We start from the raw sequence: 19,826 nt of genomic DNA on the forward strand, positions 1-19,826 counted from the left end.
CCAGGGTAATCTGGTGTTGTATTAAAGATATCTCCTCTACACCAGGGTAATCTGGTGTTGTATTAAAGATATCTCCTCTACACCAGGGTAATCTGGTGTTGTATTAAAGATATCTCCTCTACACCAGGGTAATCTGGTGTTGTATTAAAGATATCTCCTCTACACCAGGGTAATCTGGTGTTGTATTAAAGATATCTCCTCTACACCAGGGTAATCTGGTGTTGTATTAAAGATATCTCCTCTACACCAGGGTAATCTGGTGGTGTATTGATGCCATGTTTTAGCGGTTAGGTGTTTCTGTTATTGCTGTTCTCGGTAGCTAGCTTTTTTTTTTTTTAATAGTCATCTTCATTTGGTCCATATTTTTTCCATCTATATTCCTAGTCTCTTTATCTCCTTCATGAGATTAGCCATGCTACTGGCACTTCTTTGATGAATTCGCCACCATGTTCGTCTCAACACGTAGTTTTCTGCAGGATGCCATGTTTTAGCGGTTTGTGGCTCGGCCTTCTAACCAGCTAACACGCCAAGCATTCCCCAACAGGTCTGTCAGTTGACTGTCTTCCACCCTCACGTGATTCAGACTTCAGCGGCCTCCATTTACGGGCTGATCTCTATTTTAAACAGTCTGTTTTAAATGTAATAAAATGTTTTTTTTTTTAAAGTGTTATTTATCTTTAAGTATTCACACCCCTGAGTCAATACATGTTAAAATCATCTTTGGAAGTGATTACAGCTGTGAGTCTTTCTGGGTAAGTCTCTAAGAGTGATTACAGCTGTGAGTCTTTCTGGGTGAGTCTCTAAGAGTGATTACAGCTGTGAGTCTTTCTGGGTAAGTCTCTAAGAGCGATTACAGCTGTGAGTCTTTCTGGGTGAGTCTCTAAGAGTGATTACAGCTGTGAGTCTTTCTGGGTGAGTCTCTAAGAGTGATTACAGCTGTGAGTCTTTCTGGGTAAGTCTCTAAGAGCGATTACAGCTGTGAGTCTTTCTGGGTAAGTCTCTAAGAGCGATTACAGCTGTGAGTCTTTCTGGGTGAGTCTCTAAGAGTGATTACAGCTGTGAGTCTTTCTGGGTAAGTCTCTAAGAGCGATTACAGCTGTGAGTCTTTCTGGGTAAGTCTCTAAGAGTGATTACAGCTGTGAGTCTTTCTGGGTGAGTCTCTAAGAGTGATTACAGCTGTGAGTCTTTCTGGGTGAGTCTCTAAGAGTGATTACAGCTGTGAGTCTTTCTGGGTAAGTCTCTAAGAGCGATTACAGCTGTGAGTCTTTCTGGGTGAGTCTCTAAGAGTGATTACAGCTGTGAGTCTTTCTGGGTAAGTCTCTAAGAGCGATTACAGCTGTGAGTCTTTCTGGGTGAGTCTCTAAGAGCGATTACAGCTGTGAGTCTTTCTGGGTAAGTCTCTAAGAGTGATTACAGCTGTGAGTCTTTCTGGGTGAGTCTCTAAGAGTGATTACAGCTGTGAGTCTTTCTGGGTAAGTCTCTAAGAGTGATTACAGCTGTGAGTCTCTCTGGGTAAGTCTCTAAGATCGATTACAGCTGTGAGTCTTTCTGGGTAAGTCTCTAAGAGCTTTCCACACCTGGATTGGACAATATTTGCCCATTTTTCTTTATAAAATTATACAAACTCTGTAAAATTGGTTGTTGTTCACCTCGATTTAATCCATTTTATATTCAGGCGGTAACACAACAAAGGTGGAATCAGTTAAGGAGTGTGAATATTTTATTAAAGCACTATTTTTGGACGTAAAATCACCAGGAAATGAGCTCAGTGGTTTTATTTTAGGAAACCGGTTCCGACACACAAATAGAGATTTGTAATCTTATCCCAATGTAATCAAGGTTGGAAATTATTTTGTTTTTCTCAAATATTATATCTGTTTGGGATTGTTGCGGTCAATTCGCATTTTCCAAATGATTTATTACCATGTTCAGGCACCCCAGCCTTCCGCTCAAGGAAAAATTGTTCCTAAATGTGATTGGGGACCCCTGATCTACAAGAGTATGTGAGGCACCATACAGTGAGGAGTTGGAGGCAGAGCTGGAGACTGGTGTACACTCACTACCACCTAGTGGTCCAAAGTGGCCATTACAACTATACATTTGGTTCCCTAGCTGCTAAGGATAGACAACACCCAAGGCACAGATACACTATGTGACCAAAGCTATGTTGACACCTGCTGGTCACACATCTCATTACAAAATCATGGTCATTAATATAGAGTTGGTCCTCCCTTTGCTGCTATAACAGCCTCCACTCTTCTGGGAAGGCTTTCCACTAGATGTTGGAACATTGCTGCTATAACAGCCTCCACTCTTCTGGGAAGGCTTTCCACTAGATGTTGGAACATTGCTGCGGTGCCTTGCTTCCATTCAGCCACGAGCATTAGTGAGGTCGGGAACACTGATGTTGGGCGATAAGGCCTGGCTCACAGTCGGTGTTCCAATTCATCCTAAAGGTGTTCGATGGGGTTGAGGTGAGGGCTCTGTGAAGGCCAGTCAAGTTCTTCCACACCGATATTGACAAACCATTTCTGTATGGACCTCGCTTTGTGCACGGGGGCGTTGTCATGCTGAAACAGGAAAGGGCCTTCACCTATCTGTTGCCACAAAGTTGGATGCACAGAATCGTCTAGAATATCATTGTATGCTGTAGCATTAAGATGTCCCTTCACTGGATCTAAGGGGCCCGAACCATGAAAAACAGCCCCAGACCATTATTCTTCCTCCACCAAACTTTACAGTTGGCACTATGCATTGGCCAAATAACGTTCTTCTGCCATCCGCCAAACCCAGATTCTTCCGTCGGACTGCCAGATGGTGAAGGCTGATTCATCACTCCAAACAACGTGTTTCCACTGCTCCAGAGTCCAATAGCGTTGAGCTTTACACCACTCCAGTCGACGCTTGGCATTGGGCATGGTGATCTTAGGCTAATGTGCTGCTGCTCGGCCATGGAAACCCATTTCATGAAGCTCCCGACGAATAGTTACTGTGCTGATGTTGCTTCCAGAGGCGGTTTGGAACTTGGAAGTGAATGTTGCAACCGAGGATAGAGGATTTTTAACAAACTCTGTTTTCTCGTTCTGAGCTTGTGTGGCTGAGTTTGCGGCTGAGCCATTGTTGCTCCGAGATATTTCCACTTCACAATAACAGCACTTACAGTTGACCGGGGCAGCTCTAGCAGGGCAGAAATGTGACTCGTAGGAAAGGTGGTATCCTATGACGGTGCCACGTTGAAAGTCACTGAGCTCTTCAGTATGAGCCATTCTACTGCCAATGTTTGTCTATGGAGATTGCATGGCTGTGTACTCGAGTTTATACACCTGTCAGCAACGGGTGTGGCTGAAATGGCCCGAATCCACTCATTTGAAGGGGTGTCCACATACTTTTTGTATATACATATATAATGTAGCTAGTATCTTCCGATTACATCAAATCAAATCCAGGGAAAAATAGGAAACTGACAGTGTCGAAAACATAATCCTAGTTGTCTGGCAGTGAAGACAGACTCCTTGTGTCACGGCATTAACAGCCTGTGTTTCTTCTGTATCATCTCATCTCCAGGCTGTGAACGTGGCTGGCGTAGGTCTGTTCAGTGAGGCTGTCCTCTGTCAAACTCCTCCTTCTGTACCTGCGGCCGTCAGCAGTGTCCATGCCCTCAAAGAGGCGGAGCTACGGGGATACCACACCTCCACTGACCAGGAGGAAGAGGAGGAGGAAGAGGAGGAGGAGGAGGAGGAAGATGGACCCCCCACGCCTCCTCTCTACTCCCCCTCCACTTGTCTAGGTCAGTTTGGTTTGTCATTGTTTTGTTTGTCTTGTTGAATGTTGTAAAGCCTCATTTAAAAATATATATATATACAGTACCAGTCAAAAGTTTAGACTCCTACTCATTCAAGGGTTTCTCTTTATTTTGGTTATTTTCTACATTGTAGAATAATAGTGAAGACATCAACACTATGAAATAACACACATGGAATCATGTAGTAACTAAAAAAAAAGTGTTAAACAAATCAACATTTATTTTATATTTGAGATTCTTCAAAGTAGCCACCCCTTTGCCTTGATGACAGCTTTGCACAAGCGTGGCATTCTCTCAACCAGCTTCATGAGGTAGTCACCTGGAATGCATTTCAATTAAGATATGTGCCTTGTTAAAAGTTCATTTGTGGAATATCTCTCCTTCTTAATGCGTTTGAGCCAATCAGTTGTGTTGTGACCAGGTAGGGGTGGTATACAGAAGATAATTGGTAAAAGACGGAAGTCCATATTATGGTAAGAACAGCTCAAATAAGCAGAGAGAAATGACAGTCCATCATTACTTTAACACATGAAGGTCAGTCAATACTGTTGGGGTCTTATTTTTCAAATAACCGACGGACACTAGAGACGCTTATTCTTCCCAAAGGTTCTGAACAGCTGAAAACGGACATCAAAACATTTCAGACTTCAGTTTATATACATCCTACTTATGACACTCCCCTTTCTCTCCAATCCTTTTATGGCTCTACAGGAAGCTAATAAAGAGGGTAACAGGATTCCGAACATGTATTACTCTTAAGAGAATCTGTCCTGACCTCAACCTCTCATCTAATACACAGATGTCCATCTGTCTCCCCTGTATCAATACATCGATCTCCTCTCCTCCTGACCTCAACCCCTCCTTCATCTGTCTCCCCTGTATCAACACATCACTGTCCTCACCTCCTGACCTCAACCCCTCCTTCACCTATTACCCAGATGTCCATCTGTCTCCCTGTATCAACACATCGCTCTCCTCTCCTCCTGACCTCAACCCCTCCTTCACCTAATACCCAGATGTCCATCTGTCTCCCCTGTATCATCACATCACTGTCCTCTCCTCCATCAAACACATTCCAAAGCCTTCTGTCTTCTGAGAACCATTAACTTCTAACATAACACCCAGTCTCTTTCATTTCCTATATTTCATTTAATATCTCAATGTTCAAAGTTTAGCTGATTCCAACAATACGTAAACTTTGAACATTTCTTCAAAGTGCAGTCGCAAAAACCATCAAGCGCTGTGATGAAAACTGGCTCTCATGAGGACCGCCACAGGAAAGGAAGACCCAGAGTTACCTCTGCTGCAGAGGATACGTTCATTAGAGTTACCTGTCTCTCATGAGGACCGCCACAGGAATGGAAGACCCAGAGTTACCTCTGCTGCAGAGGATACGTTCATTAGAGTTACCAGTCTCAGAAATTGCAGCCCAAATAAATGCTTCACAGAGTTCAAGTAACAGACACATCTCAACATCAACTGTTCAGAGGAGACTGTGTGAATCAGGCCTTCATGGTTGAATTGCTGCAAAGAAACCACTTCTAAAGGACACCAATAAGTAGAAGAGACTTGCTTGGGCCAAGAAACACGAGCAATGGACATTAGACTGATGAAAATCTGTGCTTTGGTCTGGTGAGTCCAAATTTGAGATTTTTGGTTCCAACCGCCATGTCTTTGTGAGATGCAGAGTAGGTGAACGGATGATCTCAGCATGTGTTGTTCCCAATGTGAAGCATGGAGGAGGAGGTGTAATGGTGCTTTGCTGGTGACACTGTCAGTGATTTATTTAGAATTTAAGGCACACTTAACCAGCACTGACACTGGTGACACTGTCAGTGATTTATTTAGAATTTAAGGCACACTTAACCAGCATGACTATCACTTAACCAGCGATACGCCATCCCATCTGGTTTGCTCTTCAAATCAAACTGTATTTGTCACATGCCACTGAATACAACAAGTATAGACTTTACCGTGAAATGCTGACTGACAAGCCCTTAACCAACAGTGCAGTTCAAGAAGAAGAAAATATTTACCAAGTACAGTAGACTAAAATAAAAACGAAGAATAAAAAGTAACACAATAAGAATAACGAGTCTTTATACAGGGTATTACGGTACAGAGTTAATGTGGAGGCTATATACAGGGTATTACGGTACAGAGTCAATGTGGAGGCTATATACAGGGTATTACGGTACAGAGTCAATGTGGAGGCTATATACAGGGTATTACGGTACAGAGTCAATGTGGAGGCTATATACAGGGTATTACGGTACAGAGTCAATGTGGAGGCTATATACAGGGGGTACCGGTACAGAGTCAATGTGGAGGCTATATACCGGGGGGTACCGGTACAGAGTCAATGTGGAGGCTATATACCGGGGGTACCGGTACAGAGTCAATGTGGAGGCTATATACAGGGGGTACCGGTACAGAGTCAATGTGGAGGCTATATACCGGGGGTACCGGTACAGAGTCAATGTGGAGGCTATATACCGGGGGTACCGGTACAGAGTCAATGTGGAGGCTATATACTGGGGGTACCGGTACAGAGTCAGGGTGCGGGGGTACAGGTTAGTTGAGGTAATTTGTACTTGTTGTTGGGGGTGAAGTGACTATGCGTAGGTAACATACACCGAGTAGCAGCAGTGTAAAAAAGGGGCATTGCCAATTGGCTATTTAATTGTTCAGCAGTCTTATGGCTTGGGGGTAGAAGCTTTGTACACCATCTCATCTGGTTTGGGCTTAGTGGGACTATCATTTGTTTTTTTAACAGGAAAATGACCCAACACACCTCCAGACTTGGTAAGGGCTATTTGACCAAGAAGGAGAGTGATGGAGTGCTGCATCAGATGACCTGGCCTCCACAATCCCCCGACCTCAACCCAATTGAGATGGTTTGGGATGAGTTGGACCACAGAGTGAATGAAAAGCAGCCAACAAGTGCTCAGCATATGTGGGAACTCCTTCAAGACTGTTGTAAAAGTCATTCCTCATGAAGCTGGTTGAGAGAATGCCAAGAGTGTGCAAAGCTGTCATCAAGGCAAAGGGTGGCTATTTGAAGAATCTCAAATATAAAATATATCGATTTTTGGTTACTACATGATTGGGGCAAAAAAATATTTTGTCAGCCACCAATTGTGCAAGTTCTCCCACTTAAAAAAATGAGAATCCTGTAATTTTCATCATAGGTACACTTCAACTATGACAGACAAAATGAGGGGAGAAAAATCCAGAAAATCACATTGTAGGATTTTTAATGAATTTATTTGCAAATTATGGTGGAAAATAAGTATTTGGTCAATAACAAAAGTTTATCTCAATCCTTTGTTATAAACCCTTTGTTGGCAATGACAGAGGTCAAATGTTTTCTGTAAGTCTTCACAAGGTTTTCACACACTGTTGCTGGTATTTTGGCCCATTCCTCCATGCAGATCTACAACACCTACAAACAAGCAAGATTTCTGGCTCTCACAGACCTGTAACTTCTTCTTTAAGAAGCTCCTCTGTCCTCCACTCGTTACCTGTATTAATGGCACCTGTTTGAACTTGTTATCAGTATAAAATACACCTGTCCACAACCTCAAACAGTCACACTCCAAACTCCACTATGGCCAAGACCAAAGAGCTGTCAAAGGACACCAGAAACAAAATTGTAGACCTGCACCAGGCTGGGAAGACTGAATCTGCAATAGGTAAGCAGCTTGATTTGAAGAAATCAACTGTGGGAGCAATTATTAGGAAATGGAAGACATACAAGACCACTGATAATCTCCCTCGATCTGGGGCTCCACGCAAGATCTCACCCCGTGGGGTCAAAATGATCACAAGAACGGTGAGCAAAAATCCCAGAACCACACGGGGGGACCTAGTTAATGACCTGCAGAGAGCTGGGACCAAAGTAACAAAGCCTACCATCAGTAACACACTACGCCGCCAGGGAATCAAATCCTGCAGTGCCAGACATGTCCCCCTGCTTAAGCCAGTACATGTCCAGGCCCGTCTGAAGTTTGCTAGAGAGCATTTGGATGATCCAGAAGAAGACGAGGAGAATGTCATATGGTCAGATGAAACCAAAATATAACTTTCTGGTAAAAACTCAACTCGTCGTGTTTGGAGGACAAAGAATGCTGAGTTGCATCCAAAGAACATCATACCTACTGTGAATCATGGGGGTGGAAACATCATGCTTTGGGGCTGTTTTTCTGTAAAGGGACCAGGACGACTGATCCGTGTAAAGGAAAGAATGAATGGGGCCATGTATCGTGAGATTTTGAATGAAAACCTCCTTCCATCAGCAAGGGCATTGAAGATGAAACGTGGCTGGTTCTTTCAGCATGACAATGATCCCAAACACACCGCCCGGGCAACGAAGGAGTGGCTTCGTAAGAAGCATTTCAATGTCCTGGAATGGCCTAGTCAGTCTTCAGTTCTCAACCTCAACCCCAGAAAATCTTTGGAGGGAGTTGAAAGTCCTTGTTGCCCAGCAACAGCCCCAAAACATCACTGCTCTAGAGGAGATCTGCATGGAGGAATGGGCCAAAATACCAGCAACAGTGTGTGAAAACCTTGTGAAGACTTACAGAAAACGTTTAACCTCTGTCATTGCCAACAAAGGGTATATAACAAAGTATTGAGATAAACTTTTGTTATTGACCACATACTTATTTTCCACCATAATTTGCAAATTAATTAATAAAAAATCCTACAATGTGATTTTCTGGATTTTTTTTTCTCATTTTGTCTGTCATGTTTAAGTGTCATCTTTTTAAGTGGGAGAACTTGCACAATTGTTGGCTGACTAAATACTTTTTTGCCCCACTGTATGTGTTATTTCATAGTTGTGATGTCTTCATTATTATTCTACAATGTAGAAAATAGTAAAAAATAAAGAACAACCCTTGAATGAGTAGGTGTGTCCAAACATTTGACTGGTACTGTAGATATATATATCCCAATGCCCCAGGGCAGTGATTGGGGACATTGCCCTGTGTGTCTGGTCACTAAAGATCCCATGGCCCTTATCGTAAGAGGAGGGGTGTTAACCCTGGTGTCCTGACTAAATTCCCAAGCTGTCCCTCATACCATCACGGTTGCCTAATCATCCCCAGCATCCAATTGGTTCATTCCTCTCCCCTGTAACTATTCCCCAGGTCGTTGCTATAAATGAGAATGTGTTCTCAGTAAATTTAGTTAAATAAGGGTTTAATACAAAATGTATCCGTGTGGTGTGTCGAGAGGTGTTGTTGCAGACGTTCCCAAAGTAACTGGGGCGGCAGGTTGCCTAGTGGTTAGAGTGTAGAGGTGGCAGGGTAGCCTAGTGGTTAGAGTGTAGAGGTGGCAGGGTAGCCTAGTGGTTAGAGTGTAGAGGCGGCAGGGTAGTCTAGTGGTTAGAGTGTAGAGGCGGCAGGGTAGTCTAGTGGTTAGAGTGTGGAGGAGGCAGGGTAGTCTAGTGGTTAGAGTGTAGAGGAGGCAGGGTAGTCTAGTGGTTAGAGTGTGTAGGTGGCAGGGTAGCCTAGTGGTTAGAGTGTAGAGGCGGCAGGGTAGCCTAGTGGTTAGAGCGTTGGACTAGTAACCGGAAGGTTGCAAGTTCAAACCCCCGAGCTGACAAGGTACAAATCTGTCGTTCTGCCCCTGAACAGGCAGTTAACCCACAGTTCCCAGGCCGTCATTGAAAATAAGAATTTGTTCTTAACTGACTTGCCTGGTTAAATAAAGGTAAAAAAAAGGAAACAGTTAATTGAATTGAAATGAGATTGAGAAGCACTATATAATATTCAAATTGTTGTTATTATTGTAGCTGTTGGTTGGGAGCCGCCGTGCGACCACGGGGCTGAGATCTCCTCCTACCTCATAGACCTGGGAGAGAGACAGTCCATCTCTGTCGGGCCAGTCACCAAGTATATCATTCAGCATCTGCAACCGGACACCAGCTACAGGTACACACACACACACACACACACACACACACACTACACCAGCTACAGGTACACACACACACACACACTACACCAGGTGTACACACACACACACACACACACTACACCAGCTACAGGTACACACTACACCAGCTACAGGTACACACACACACACACACACACACACTACACCAGGTGTACACACACACACTACACCAGCTACAGGTACACACACACACTACACCAGCTACAGGTACACACCACACACACACTACACCAGGTGTACACACACACACACTACACCAGCTACAGGTACACACCACACACACACTACACCAGCTACAGGTACACACCACACACACACTACACCAGCTACAGGTACACACACACACATACACATACACACTACACCGGGTGTACACACTATACCAGGTACACACACACCACACACTACACCAGGTACACACACACCACACACACACTACACCAGGTACAGAGACACTCTGCCTCATACACACCTCTAAACCATCTCTCTGGCTCTCCTCCCTACATTTTTCTTTCTTCCTCTCATCTCTCTGTAGGATTCGTATCCAGGCTCTGAACAACCTAGGATCAGGTCCGTTTAGCCACACCTTTAAGTTGAAGACCAAACCTCTCCCTCCCCAGCCCCCCCGGCTAGAGTGTACTGCGTTCAGCCACCAGACCCTCAGGCTGAAGTGGGGTGACGGACCGGCCAAGGCCACGCCCTCAGACGCCCTCCAGTACCAGCTGCAGACGGAAGACAAGAGAGGCAGGTTGGTAGCCTGGTAAAACCTCACAATATCATTAGCCTGGAGTCTCTGGATGGAAATATATGGTGTGTATATACTATCATTATAAAACAGGTTGTATGAATCCTGGATGCTGATTGGTTGATAGCAGGGAGTTATTCACCATAATTCCCGGGTAATACCTATTAAGTTCCATTTGAATTATCCACTGTCCCACAGCCCAGCCAGGCAATTTATAAACGTAACAAAGGAGAAGTAGTTAGTCTCCGTAGCAACCTTGGTTGCTTAGAATGTCCATGACAATAGAATAGACCACCAGCCCGTTTGGCGTGCAAACTTCAGGATCTCAAAACTATCAACTAGTTTTTGCCAGGACTAAAGGAAAAGGGGGGGGAGATACCTAGTCAGTTGTTCAACTGAAATGTCTTCCTCTCTGAATCAGAGAGGTGCCCAGGATTCTCACAATGTCAGAACAATAAATCAACTGGAAGACAGGTGTTAATATGGTGCAGACAGGCTGAAAGGTGTTGGTATGGTGCAGACAGGTGTTGGTATGGTGCAGACAGGCAGAAAGGTGTTGGTATGGTGTTGATATGGTGAAGAAAGGTGTTGATATGGTGCAGACAGGTGTTGATATGGTGCAGACAGGTGTTGATATGGTGCAGAAAGTTGTTGCTATGGTGCAGACAGACAGAAAGGTGTTGATATGGTGCAGACAGACAGACAGAAAAGTCTTGATATGGTGCAGACAGACAGAAAGGTGTTGATATGGTGCAGAAAGGTGTTAATATGGTGCAGACAGACAGAAAGGTGTTGATATGGTGCAGAAAGGTGTTAATATGGTGCAGACAGACAGAAAGGTCTTGATATGGTGCAGACAGACAGAAAGGTGTTGATATGGTGCATAAAGGTTGATATGGTGCAGACAGGCAGAAAGGTGTTGATATGGTGCAGAAAGGTTGATATGGTGCAGACAGACAGAAAGGTGTTGATATGGTGCAGAAAGGTTGATATGGTGCAGACAGGCAGAAAGGTGTTAATATGGTGCAGACAGACAGAAAGGTGTTGATATGGTGCAGAAAGGTGTTAATATGGTGCAGACAGGCAGAAAGGTGTTGATATGGTGCAGAAAGGTGTTAATATGGTGCAGAAAGGTGTTAATATGGCGCAGAAAAGTGTTAATATGGTGCAGAAAGGTGTTAATATGGTGCAGAAAGGTGTTAATATGGTGCAGAAAGGTGTTAATATGGTGCAGAAAGGTGTTAATATGGTGCAGAAAGGTGTTAATACGGTGCCGCTTTTGAAGCTGCAACCTTCAGTTTTAGTGAAATGGTTCCAACTAAATGTGTTGCCATGTTCAAATAAGGAGACTGGCAGACAACCTGTTTCATACCTCTCCCCTGTCGTCCTCTGCCGTCCCCTCTCTCCTTGTCGTCCCCTCTCTCCCCTGCCGTCCCCTCTCTCCCTTGTCGTCCCCTCTCTCCCCTGCCGTCCCCTCTCTCCCCTGCCGTCCCCTCTCTCCCCTGCCGTCCCCTCTCTCCCTTGTCGTCCCCTCTCTCCCCTGCCGTCCCCTCTCTCCCTTGTCGTCCCCTCTCTCCCCTGCCGTCCCCTCTCTCCCCTGCCGTCCCCTCTCTCCCCTGCCGTCCCCTCTCTCCCCTGCCGTCCCCTCTCTCCCCTGCCGTCCCCTCTCTCCCTTGTCGTCCCCTGTCGTCCCCTCTCTCCCCTGTCGTCCCCTCTCTCCCCTGCCGTCCCCTCTCTTCCCTGCCGTCCCCTCTCTCCCTTGTCGTCCCCTGTCGTCCCCTCTCTCCCTTGTCGTCCCCTCTCTCCCTTGTCGTCCCCTGCCGTCCCCTCTCTCCTCTGCAGGTTTGTCTCCTTGTACAGAGGGCCCTGCCACACTCACAAAGTCCAGCGACTCAATGAGTGTACCTCGTACATGTTCCGCATCCAGGCCTTCAACGAGGCGGGCCAAGGTCCCTTCTCCACGGTTTACACCTTCACCACCCCCCGCTCGCCGCCCGCCCCTATTAAAGGTACGTCTCTCTTTTCAGCTCCTCTATCCTCCACACGTCCTCTTACCTCACTTCCTGTCCCGTTCTCTCCCATCCTCTCACCTTTTTCCTGACTCACCTTTCAGCCTCATTGTCCTCACCTTTCAGCCTCATTGTCCTCACCTTTCAGCCTCATTGTCCTCACCTTTCAGCCTCATTGTCCTCACCTTTCAGCCTCACTGTCCTCACCTTTCAGCCTCACTGTCCTCAGCCTCACTGTCCTCAGCCTCACTGTCCTCAGCTTCACTGTCCTCAGCTTTCAGCCTCACTGTCCTCACCTTTCAGCCTCATTGTCCTCAGCTTTCAGCCTCATTGTCCTCACCTTTCAGCCTCACTGTCCTCAGCTTCATTGTCCTCACCTTTCAGCCTCACTGTCCTCACCTTTCAGCCTCACTGTCCTCAGCTTCACTGTCCTCACCTTTCAGGCTCACGGTCCTCACCTTTCAGCCTCACGGTCCTCACCTTTCAGCCTCACTGTCCTCAGCCTCACTGTCCTCAGCCTCACTGTCCTCACTTTTCAGCCTTAATCTTTGAGCGTGTTGTACTTTCTCTCTCTAGCTCCCAGAGTGGAGCGTGTGGAGGACATGTCTTCAGTCTGTGAGGTGAGCTGGGAGCCCCTGCTGCCCATGAAGGGAGACCCCATCATCTACACGGTGCAAAGCATGATGGGTAACTCTGAGTACAAACAGGTAAGAAGAATGAGAAGGGATGTGATTTATGTAACACTGGATGGGGGGGTGGAAACTCACCACAGCTTTTGTCAATGTGTAGCACCTCACCGAAGTCGTACCATGTTGGCTTGTCATTGAAATCACGTCACCGTCTTAAGTCATCGCTGTGCAACCGGAGGGTCACCAACCGGCAGGTCACCGGTTGACAGCTGGTTAATCTCTAAGGCATTCCTGAAGGTAGAACTACAAAGGTGTGGTTGAATTTATTCTGCCACAACCGAGAACTTTGTTTTGTAATATGTTTTTGTTTCTTCCTGGCTTTGCTTCTCCAATTATTTTACCAACACACTGCTACTGCACTTTTGTATACCATAGAATGCTCGTTCTCCCTACTTCCACTCACGCTACAACCGGCACTGCAGCTGTTATCAGTAACAGTGTATTTATAAGTTTGAGTTCCTATTATTAGTAGCTTGTGTCTTGTTTTTAAATCGTTATTTCACTTTCTCTGGTCAAAGGAGTAACAACATGAATTGGAACATGAGGCAAAAAATTATGCAGTGTGACTTGAGTTTCACCATCAGCTGGAAGACTGAGTCAGGTGAGAGAGCAGAGAGTCAGGTGAGAGAGCGGGGGGACAGAGAGTCAGGTGAGAGAGCGGAGGGACAGAGAGTCAGGTGAGAGAGCGGAGGGACAGAGAGTCAGGTGAGAGAGCGGAGGGACAGAGAGTCAGGTGAGAGAGCGGAGGGACAGAGAGTCAGGTGAGAGAGCGGAGGGACAGAGAGTCAGGTGAGAGAGCGGAGGGACAGAGAGTCAGGTGAGAGAGCGGAGGGACAGAGAGTCAGGTGAGAGAGCGGAGGGACAGAGAGTCAGGTCACCCCTGCTCCCTCACCTCAGACTGACCATCAACAAATGATCTATTACCAGTGTGATCACATCCCAAAACATTTACATAATTTCAAAATGATCTGAGAAGAACTCCATTGGCAGGGCAATTCAAGCGTAGCCGATATGATAATGTACTGGTCTTAAAGCCTACTGCACAAACCTCACTGCTACAGAACTGTGTTTATTAGCTTAATGTTGCAATAGGCTAACGGTTTTAAGTCACGTTGAAAAAAAAAATGAAATAAGAAATCCAAGCTGTAGATCTTGGCTTGCATCAGGAAGTGTTCTTGACTCAGAAAATGTTGGTGACCACTCTGCTGTACAACTACATTATGCAAATCAGCGACAAAATAGATGGAGGTTATCTGTTGTGCCAGTTAGCGCAGCTGTAGGAGATCTTTATCAGGTGATTCCTCTGTCTAAATGCATCGTTATGATGACTGATGTTGATCCCTGAGGAGACCCCAGGTGTCTAGCCTCCCTCTCCATCCCTCTCAGCAGTAACTCTTAGCAGGCTAACCTGGGGTAGTGGTGGGCTCAGCAGTAACTCTTAGCAGGCCAACCTGGGGTAATGGTGGGCTCAGCAGTAACTCTTAGCAGGCCAACCTGGGGTAATGGTGGGCTCAGCAGTAACTCTTAGCAGGCCAACCTGGGGTAATGGTGGGCTCATCGGTACCTCTTAGTAGGCCAACCTGGGGTAATGGTGGGCTCAGCAGTAACTCTTAGCAGGCCAACCTGGGGTAGTGGTGGGCTCAGCAGTAACTCTTAGCAGGCCAACCTGGGGTAGTGGTGGGCTCAGCAGTAACTCTTAGCAGGCCAACCTGGGGTAATGGTGGGCTCAGCAGTAACTCTTAGCTGGCCAACCTGGGGTAATGGTGGGCTCAGCAGTAACTCTTAGCAGGCCAACCTGGGGTAATGGTGGGCTCAGCAGTAACTCTTAGCAGGCCAACCTGGGGTAATGGTGGGCTCAGCAGTAACTCTTAGCAGGCCAACCTGGGGTAATGGTGGGCTCAGCAGTAACTCTTAGCAGGCCAACCTGGGGTAGTGGTGGGCTCAGCAGTAACTCTTAGCAGGCCAACCTGGGGTAGTGGTGGGCTCAGCAGTAACTCTTAGCAGGCCAACCTGGGGTAGTGGTGGGCTCAGCAGTAACTCTTAGCAGGCCAACCTGGGGTAGTGGTGGGCTCAGCAGTAACTCTTACCAGGCCAACCTGGGGTAATGGTGGGCTCAGCAGTAACTCTTAGCAGGCCAACCTGGGGTAATGGTGGGCTCAGCAGTAACTCTTAGCAGGCTAACCTGGGGTAATGGTGGGCTCAGCAGTAACTCTTAGCAGGCCAACATGGGGTAATGGAGGGCTCATCGGTAACTCTTAGCAGGCCAACCTGGGGTAGAGGTGGGCTCAGCAGTAACTCTTAGCAGGCCAACCTGGGGTAATGGTGGGCTCATCGGTACCTCTTAGTAGGCCAACCTGGGGTAATGGTGGGCTCAGCAGTAACTCTTAGCAGGCCAACCTGGGGTAGTGGTGGGCTCAGCACTAACTCTTAGCAGGCCAACCTGGGGTAATGGTGGGCTCAGCAGTAACTCTTAGCAGGCCAACCTGGGGTAATGGTGGGCTCAGCAGTAACTCTTAGCAGGCTAACCTGGGGTAATGGTGGGCTCAGCAGTAACTCTTAGCAGGCCAACCTGGGGTAATGGTGGGCTCATCGGTAACTCTTAGCAGGCCAACCTGGGGTAGTGGTGGGCTCAGCGGTAACTCTTAGCAGGCCAACCTGGGGTAGTGGTGGGCTCAGCGGTAACTCTTAGCAGGCCAACCTGGGGTAATGGTTGGCTCAGCAGTAACTCTTAGCAGGCCAACCTGGGGTAGTGGTGGGCTCAGCAGTAACTCTTAGCAGGCCAACCTGGGGTAATGGTGGGCTCAGCAGTAACTCTTAGCAGGCCAACCTGGGGTAATGGTGGGCTCAGCAGTAACTCTTAGCAGGCCAACCTGGGGTAGTGGTGGGCTCAGCAGTAACTCTTAGCAGGCCAACCTGGGGTAGTGGTGGGCTCAGCAGTAACTCTTAGCAGGCCAACCTGGGGTAATGGTGGGCTCATCGGTAACTCTTAGCAGGCCAACCTGGGGTAGTGGTGGGCTCAGCAGTAACTCTTAGCAGGCCAACCTGGGGTAATGGTGGGCTCATCGGTAATTCTTAGTAGGCCAACCTGGGGTGATGGTGGGCTCAGCAGTAACTCTTAGCAGGCCAACCTGGGGTAGTGGTGGGCTCAGCAGTAACTCTTAGCAGGCCAAACTGGGGTAGAGGTGGGCTCAGCAGTAACTCTTAGCAGGCCAACCTGGGGTAGAGGTGGGCTCAGCAGTAACTCTTAGCAGGCCAACCTGGGGTAGTGGTGGGCTCAGCAGTAACTCTTAGCAGGCCAACCTGGGGTAATGGTGGGCTCAGCAGTAACTCTTAGCAGGCCAACCTGGGGTAATGGTGGGCTCAGCAGTAACTCTTAGCAGGCCAACCTGGGGTAATGGTGGGCTCAGCAGTAACTCTTAGCAGGCCAACCTGGGGTAATGGTGGGCTCAGCAGTAACTCTTAGCAGGCTAACCTGGGGTAGTGGTGGGCTCAGCAGTAACTCTTAGCAGGCCAACCTGGGGTAGTGGTGGGCTCAGCAGTAACTCTTAGCAGGCCAACCTGGGGTAGTGGTGGGCTCAGCAGTAACTCTTACCAGGCCAACCTGGGGTAGTGGTGGGCTCAGCAGTAACTCTTAGCAGGCCAACCTGGGGTAGTGGTGGGCTCAGCAGTAACTCTTACCAGGCCAACCTGGGGTAGTGGTGGGCTCAGCAGTAACTCTTAGCAGGCCAACCTGGGGTAATGGTGGGCTCAGCAGTAACTCTTAGCAGGCCAACCTGGGGTAATGGTGGGCTCAGCAGTAACTCTTAGCAGGCCAACCTGGGGTAGTGGTGGGCTCAGCAGTAACTCTTAGCAGGCCAACCTGGGGTAATGGTGGGCTCAGCAGTAACTCTTAGCAGGCCAACCTGGGGTAGTGGTGGGCTCAGCAGTAACTCTTAGCAGGCCAACCCGGGGTAGTGGTGGGCTCAGCAGTAACTCTTAGCAGGCCAACCCGGAAATATGAACATGCAGTGTTTTATGTGTGCATTGGAGGTTTTCATGGGTGTAAAAGTTGGATCCATTCTGAAATGGACCTGGGGCTTTCCCACCCGGACCCGATTTGCATAAATCATTTTTATTATGATAATTTTTTACATAGAGACCCGTTGCGTCCAGACCCGGTCCGATCTGTGTGGGGGAAGCAGCAGAAAAGACTGTTTTTTTGTGCTACTTTATTAACCAGAGCTGATAAACCGAGAGAGGAAGGGAGAGAGGCGGGGCTCTAGCAGGCGGGGAGGGGCCGTACTGTGAGTGACACGGGGAGGAGGGAGAGAGAGGCGAGAGACCGCAACCGACCAAGCCAACTCAAGCTTTAGTAGACTTAATAGCTGCCGTAGCTAGGTTATTTATCATCAATATGATTCCGTAGGACCTGTCTTGACAGCATGAAACCAGGAGAAGTTCAGCTAGCTAGCGTTAGCTTGCTAGGCTAATTGAGGCTGTCGTGCGTCCTACAGTTACAAACAACAACTCCATCCAGAATATGAAATAGCAGCCTTCCTGTTGTCTCTTAGTCATTGTAGCCCATCCTTCTTTTTAACTTTTAATTCCATCTTCCATTGGTTAGATATCTCCTAACTTTTGCCACACACGGATCGAGTCTCTGTCTGTAGCCTGTTGCCACTTTGATGACTCATGATTGGCTACAGGCTACACGCTCCACTGTCCTGAAAAGCAAGATGGTAGCATTTCCTCTATAGCAGCAGTGGTGTTGGGGGATCTGAGTGGGCAACTTCCAGACAAGTCCGTTAAAATTCAGACATACCCGAGGCCCGTGACAATCATGTCAGATCCGACCCAGACCCGTGGATCTGGACCCGCTTGGGCCCCGGATTGGGTCTCGGGTATTGGAGTACAGGTGGATCCGTGAAGGCCTCTAGTATTCGTCTATCTGCTACATTTACACTACCGGTCAAAGGTTTTAGAACACCTACTCATTCAAGGGTTTTTCTTTATTTTGTACTACTTTCTACATTGTAGAATAATAGTGAAGACATCAAAACTATGAAATAACACATATGGAATCATGTAGTAACCAAAATATGGAGTCATGTAGTAACCAAAATATGGAGTCATGTAGTAACCAGAAAAAAGTGTTACACAAAAAGTGTTTTATATTCTTCAAATAGCCACCCTTTGCCTGGTTGACAACCATTGAATCTGTATGTTTTGACCATGACAGTCAACTTGTTCAACAACCACACCCATTCATTACCAGGTTTCGCTGAGGTCTAGAACTTAGGGAATGATTTGTACCAAAAACAATGCTGTTAGAGATGTTCAGGATCAGTTTATTACTGGCCATCCAATCCAAAACAGACTGCAACTCTTTGTTAAGGGTTTCAGTGACTTCATTAGCTGTGGTTGCTGATGGGTATATGCTTGAGTCATCAGCATACATGGACACACAAGCTTTGTTTAATGCCAGTGGCAGGTCATTGGTACAAATAGAAAAATAGAAAAGAGTAGAGGGCCAAGAGAGCTGCCCTGCGGTACACCATTACAGAGAAGGTTCCATTAAAGAAAACCCTCTGAGTTCTATTAGATAGATGGATCCGAATCCACAATATGGCAGAGGTTGAAAAGCCACAACAGTAATGGCTATGGTAATGGTGGGCTCAGAGGCTGCTGGCTGACGCTAATCTGCCTGTTATATGACAACCAAATTAAATAAGGAAGCTGTATGTGTCTGCCATTTAACACAGAGCTTTTGTCCTTTCATCACTCTATCCAATCACAGGACTCCAAGCTACTGAGGCAGACCATGTCTTCTGTCTCCCTCCTACTTCCTGTGTATTCACCTCCCTTTCCTCTCTACCTCTCTCTTTCCTGTATCAATTCAATTCAAAGGGCTTTATTGACATGGGAAACATATGTTAACATTGCCAAAGCAAGTGAAATAGATAATAAACGATAAAAATGAACAGTAAACATTACACTCACAACAGTTCCAAAGGAATAGAGACATTACAAATGTCATATTATGTATGTATACAGTGTTGTAATGATGGGCAAATAGTTAAATTACAAAAGGGAAAATATATAAATTTGGATTGTATTTACAATGGTGTTTGTTCTTCACTGGTTGCCCTTTTCTTTTGTGCTGTCTCCTCCTCTCCTGCTCCGCGCTCGTCTCCTCTCTCCCTCTTTCTCTCTCTCTCTCCTCTCTCTCTCCACTGTCTCCTCTCTCTCCTCCCTCTCTCTCGCTTGTCTTCCTCTCTCCCTCCCTCTCTCTCCCTCTCCTCTCTCCTCTCTCCCTCCTCTCTTCTCTCTCTCCCTCCTCTCTCCCTCCCTCCCTCCCTCCCTCCCTCTCTCTCTCTCCCCTCTCTCTCGCTGTCTCCTCCCTCCTCTCTCTCGGCTGTCCTCCTCCTCTCTCCCTCTTTCCTCTCTCTCCCCTCCCACTCTGCGTGTCCTCCCTCTCTCTCCCTCCCTCCTCTTTCGCTGTCTCCTCTCTCTCTCTCGTCGCTGTCTCCTCTCTCTCTCTCAGCTGTCTCCTCTCTCTCCCTCCCTCCTCTTCCTCTCGCTGTCTCCCTCTCTCTCCCTCCCTCTCTCGCTTTCTCCTCTCTCTCCCTCCCTCTCCA

At 47.1% G+C, this 19,826-nt stretch overlaps 1 protein-coding gene across 2 annotated transcripts in view; it reads left to right on the forward strand.

Moving 5' to 3' along the window:
* Positions 1–19,826, forward strand: part of fndc3a (fibronectin type III domain containing 3A) — a 158,572-nt gene that overhangs the window by 132,033 nt on the left and 6,713 nt on the right. For both annotated transcript variants that reach the window (XM_031791290.1, XM_031791289.1), the window contains exons 21-25: positions 3,565–3,787; positions 9,603–9,741; positions 10,302–10,514; positions 12,354–12,520; positions 13,097–13,227. In XM_031791290.1, coding sequence (XP_031647150.1) covers positions 3,565–3,787; positions 9,603–9,741; positions 10,302–10,514; positions 12,354–12,520; positions 13,097–13,227 — 873 coding nt within the window. The remainder of the gene's footprint in view (positions 1–3,564; positions 3,788–9,602; positions 9,742–10,301; positions 10,515–12,353; positions 12,521–13,096; positions 13,228–19,826) is intronic.

This window comes from Oncorhynchus kisutch, linkage group LG15 (genome assembly GCF_002021735.2).
Source record: "Oncorhynchus kisutch isolate 150728-3 linkage group LG15, Okis_V2, whole genome shotgun sequence".
In the NCBI taxonomy this organism is placed as follows: domain Eukaryota; kingdom Metazoa; phylum Chordata; class Actinopteri; order Salmoniformes; family Salmonidae; genus Oncorhynchus; species Oncorhynchus kisutch.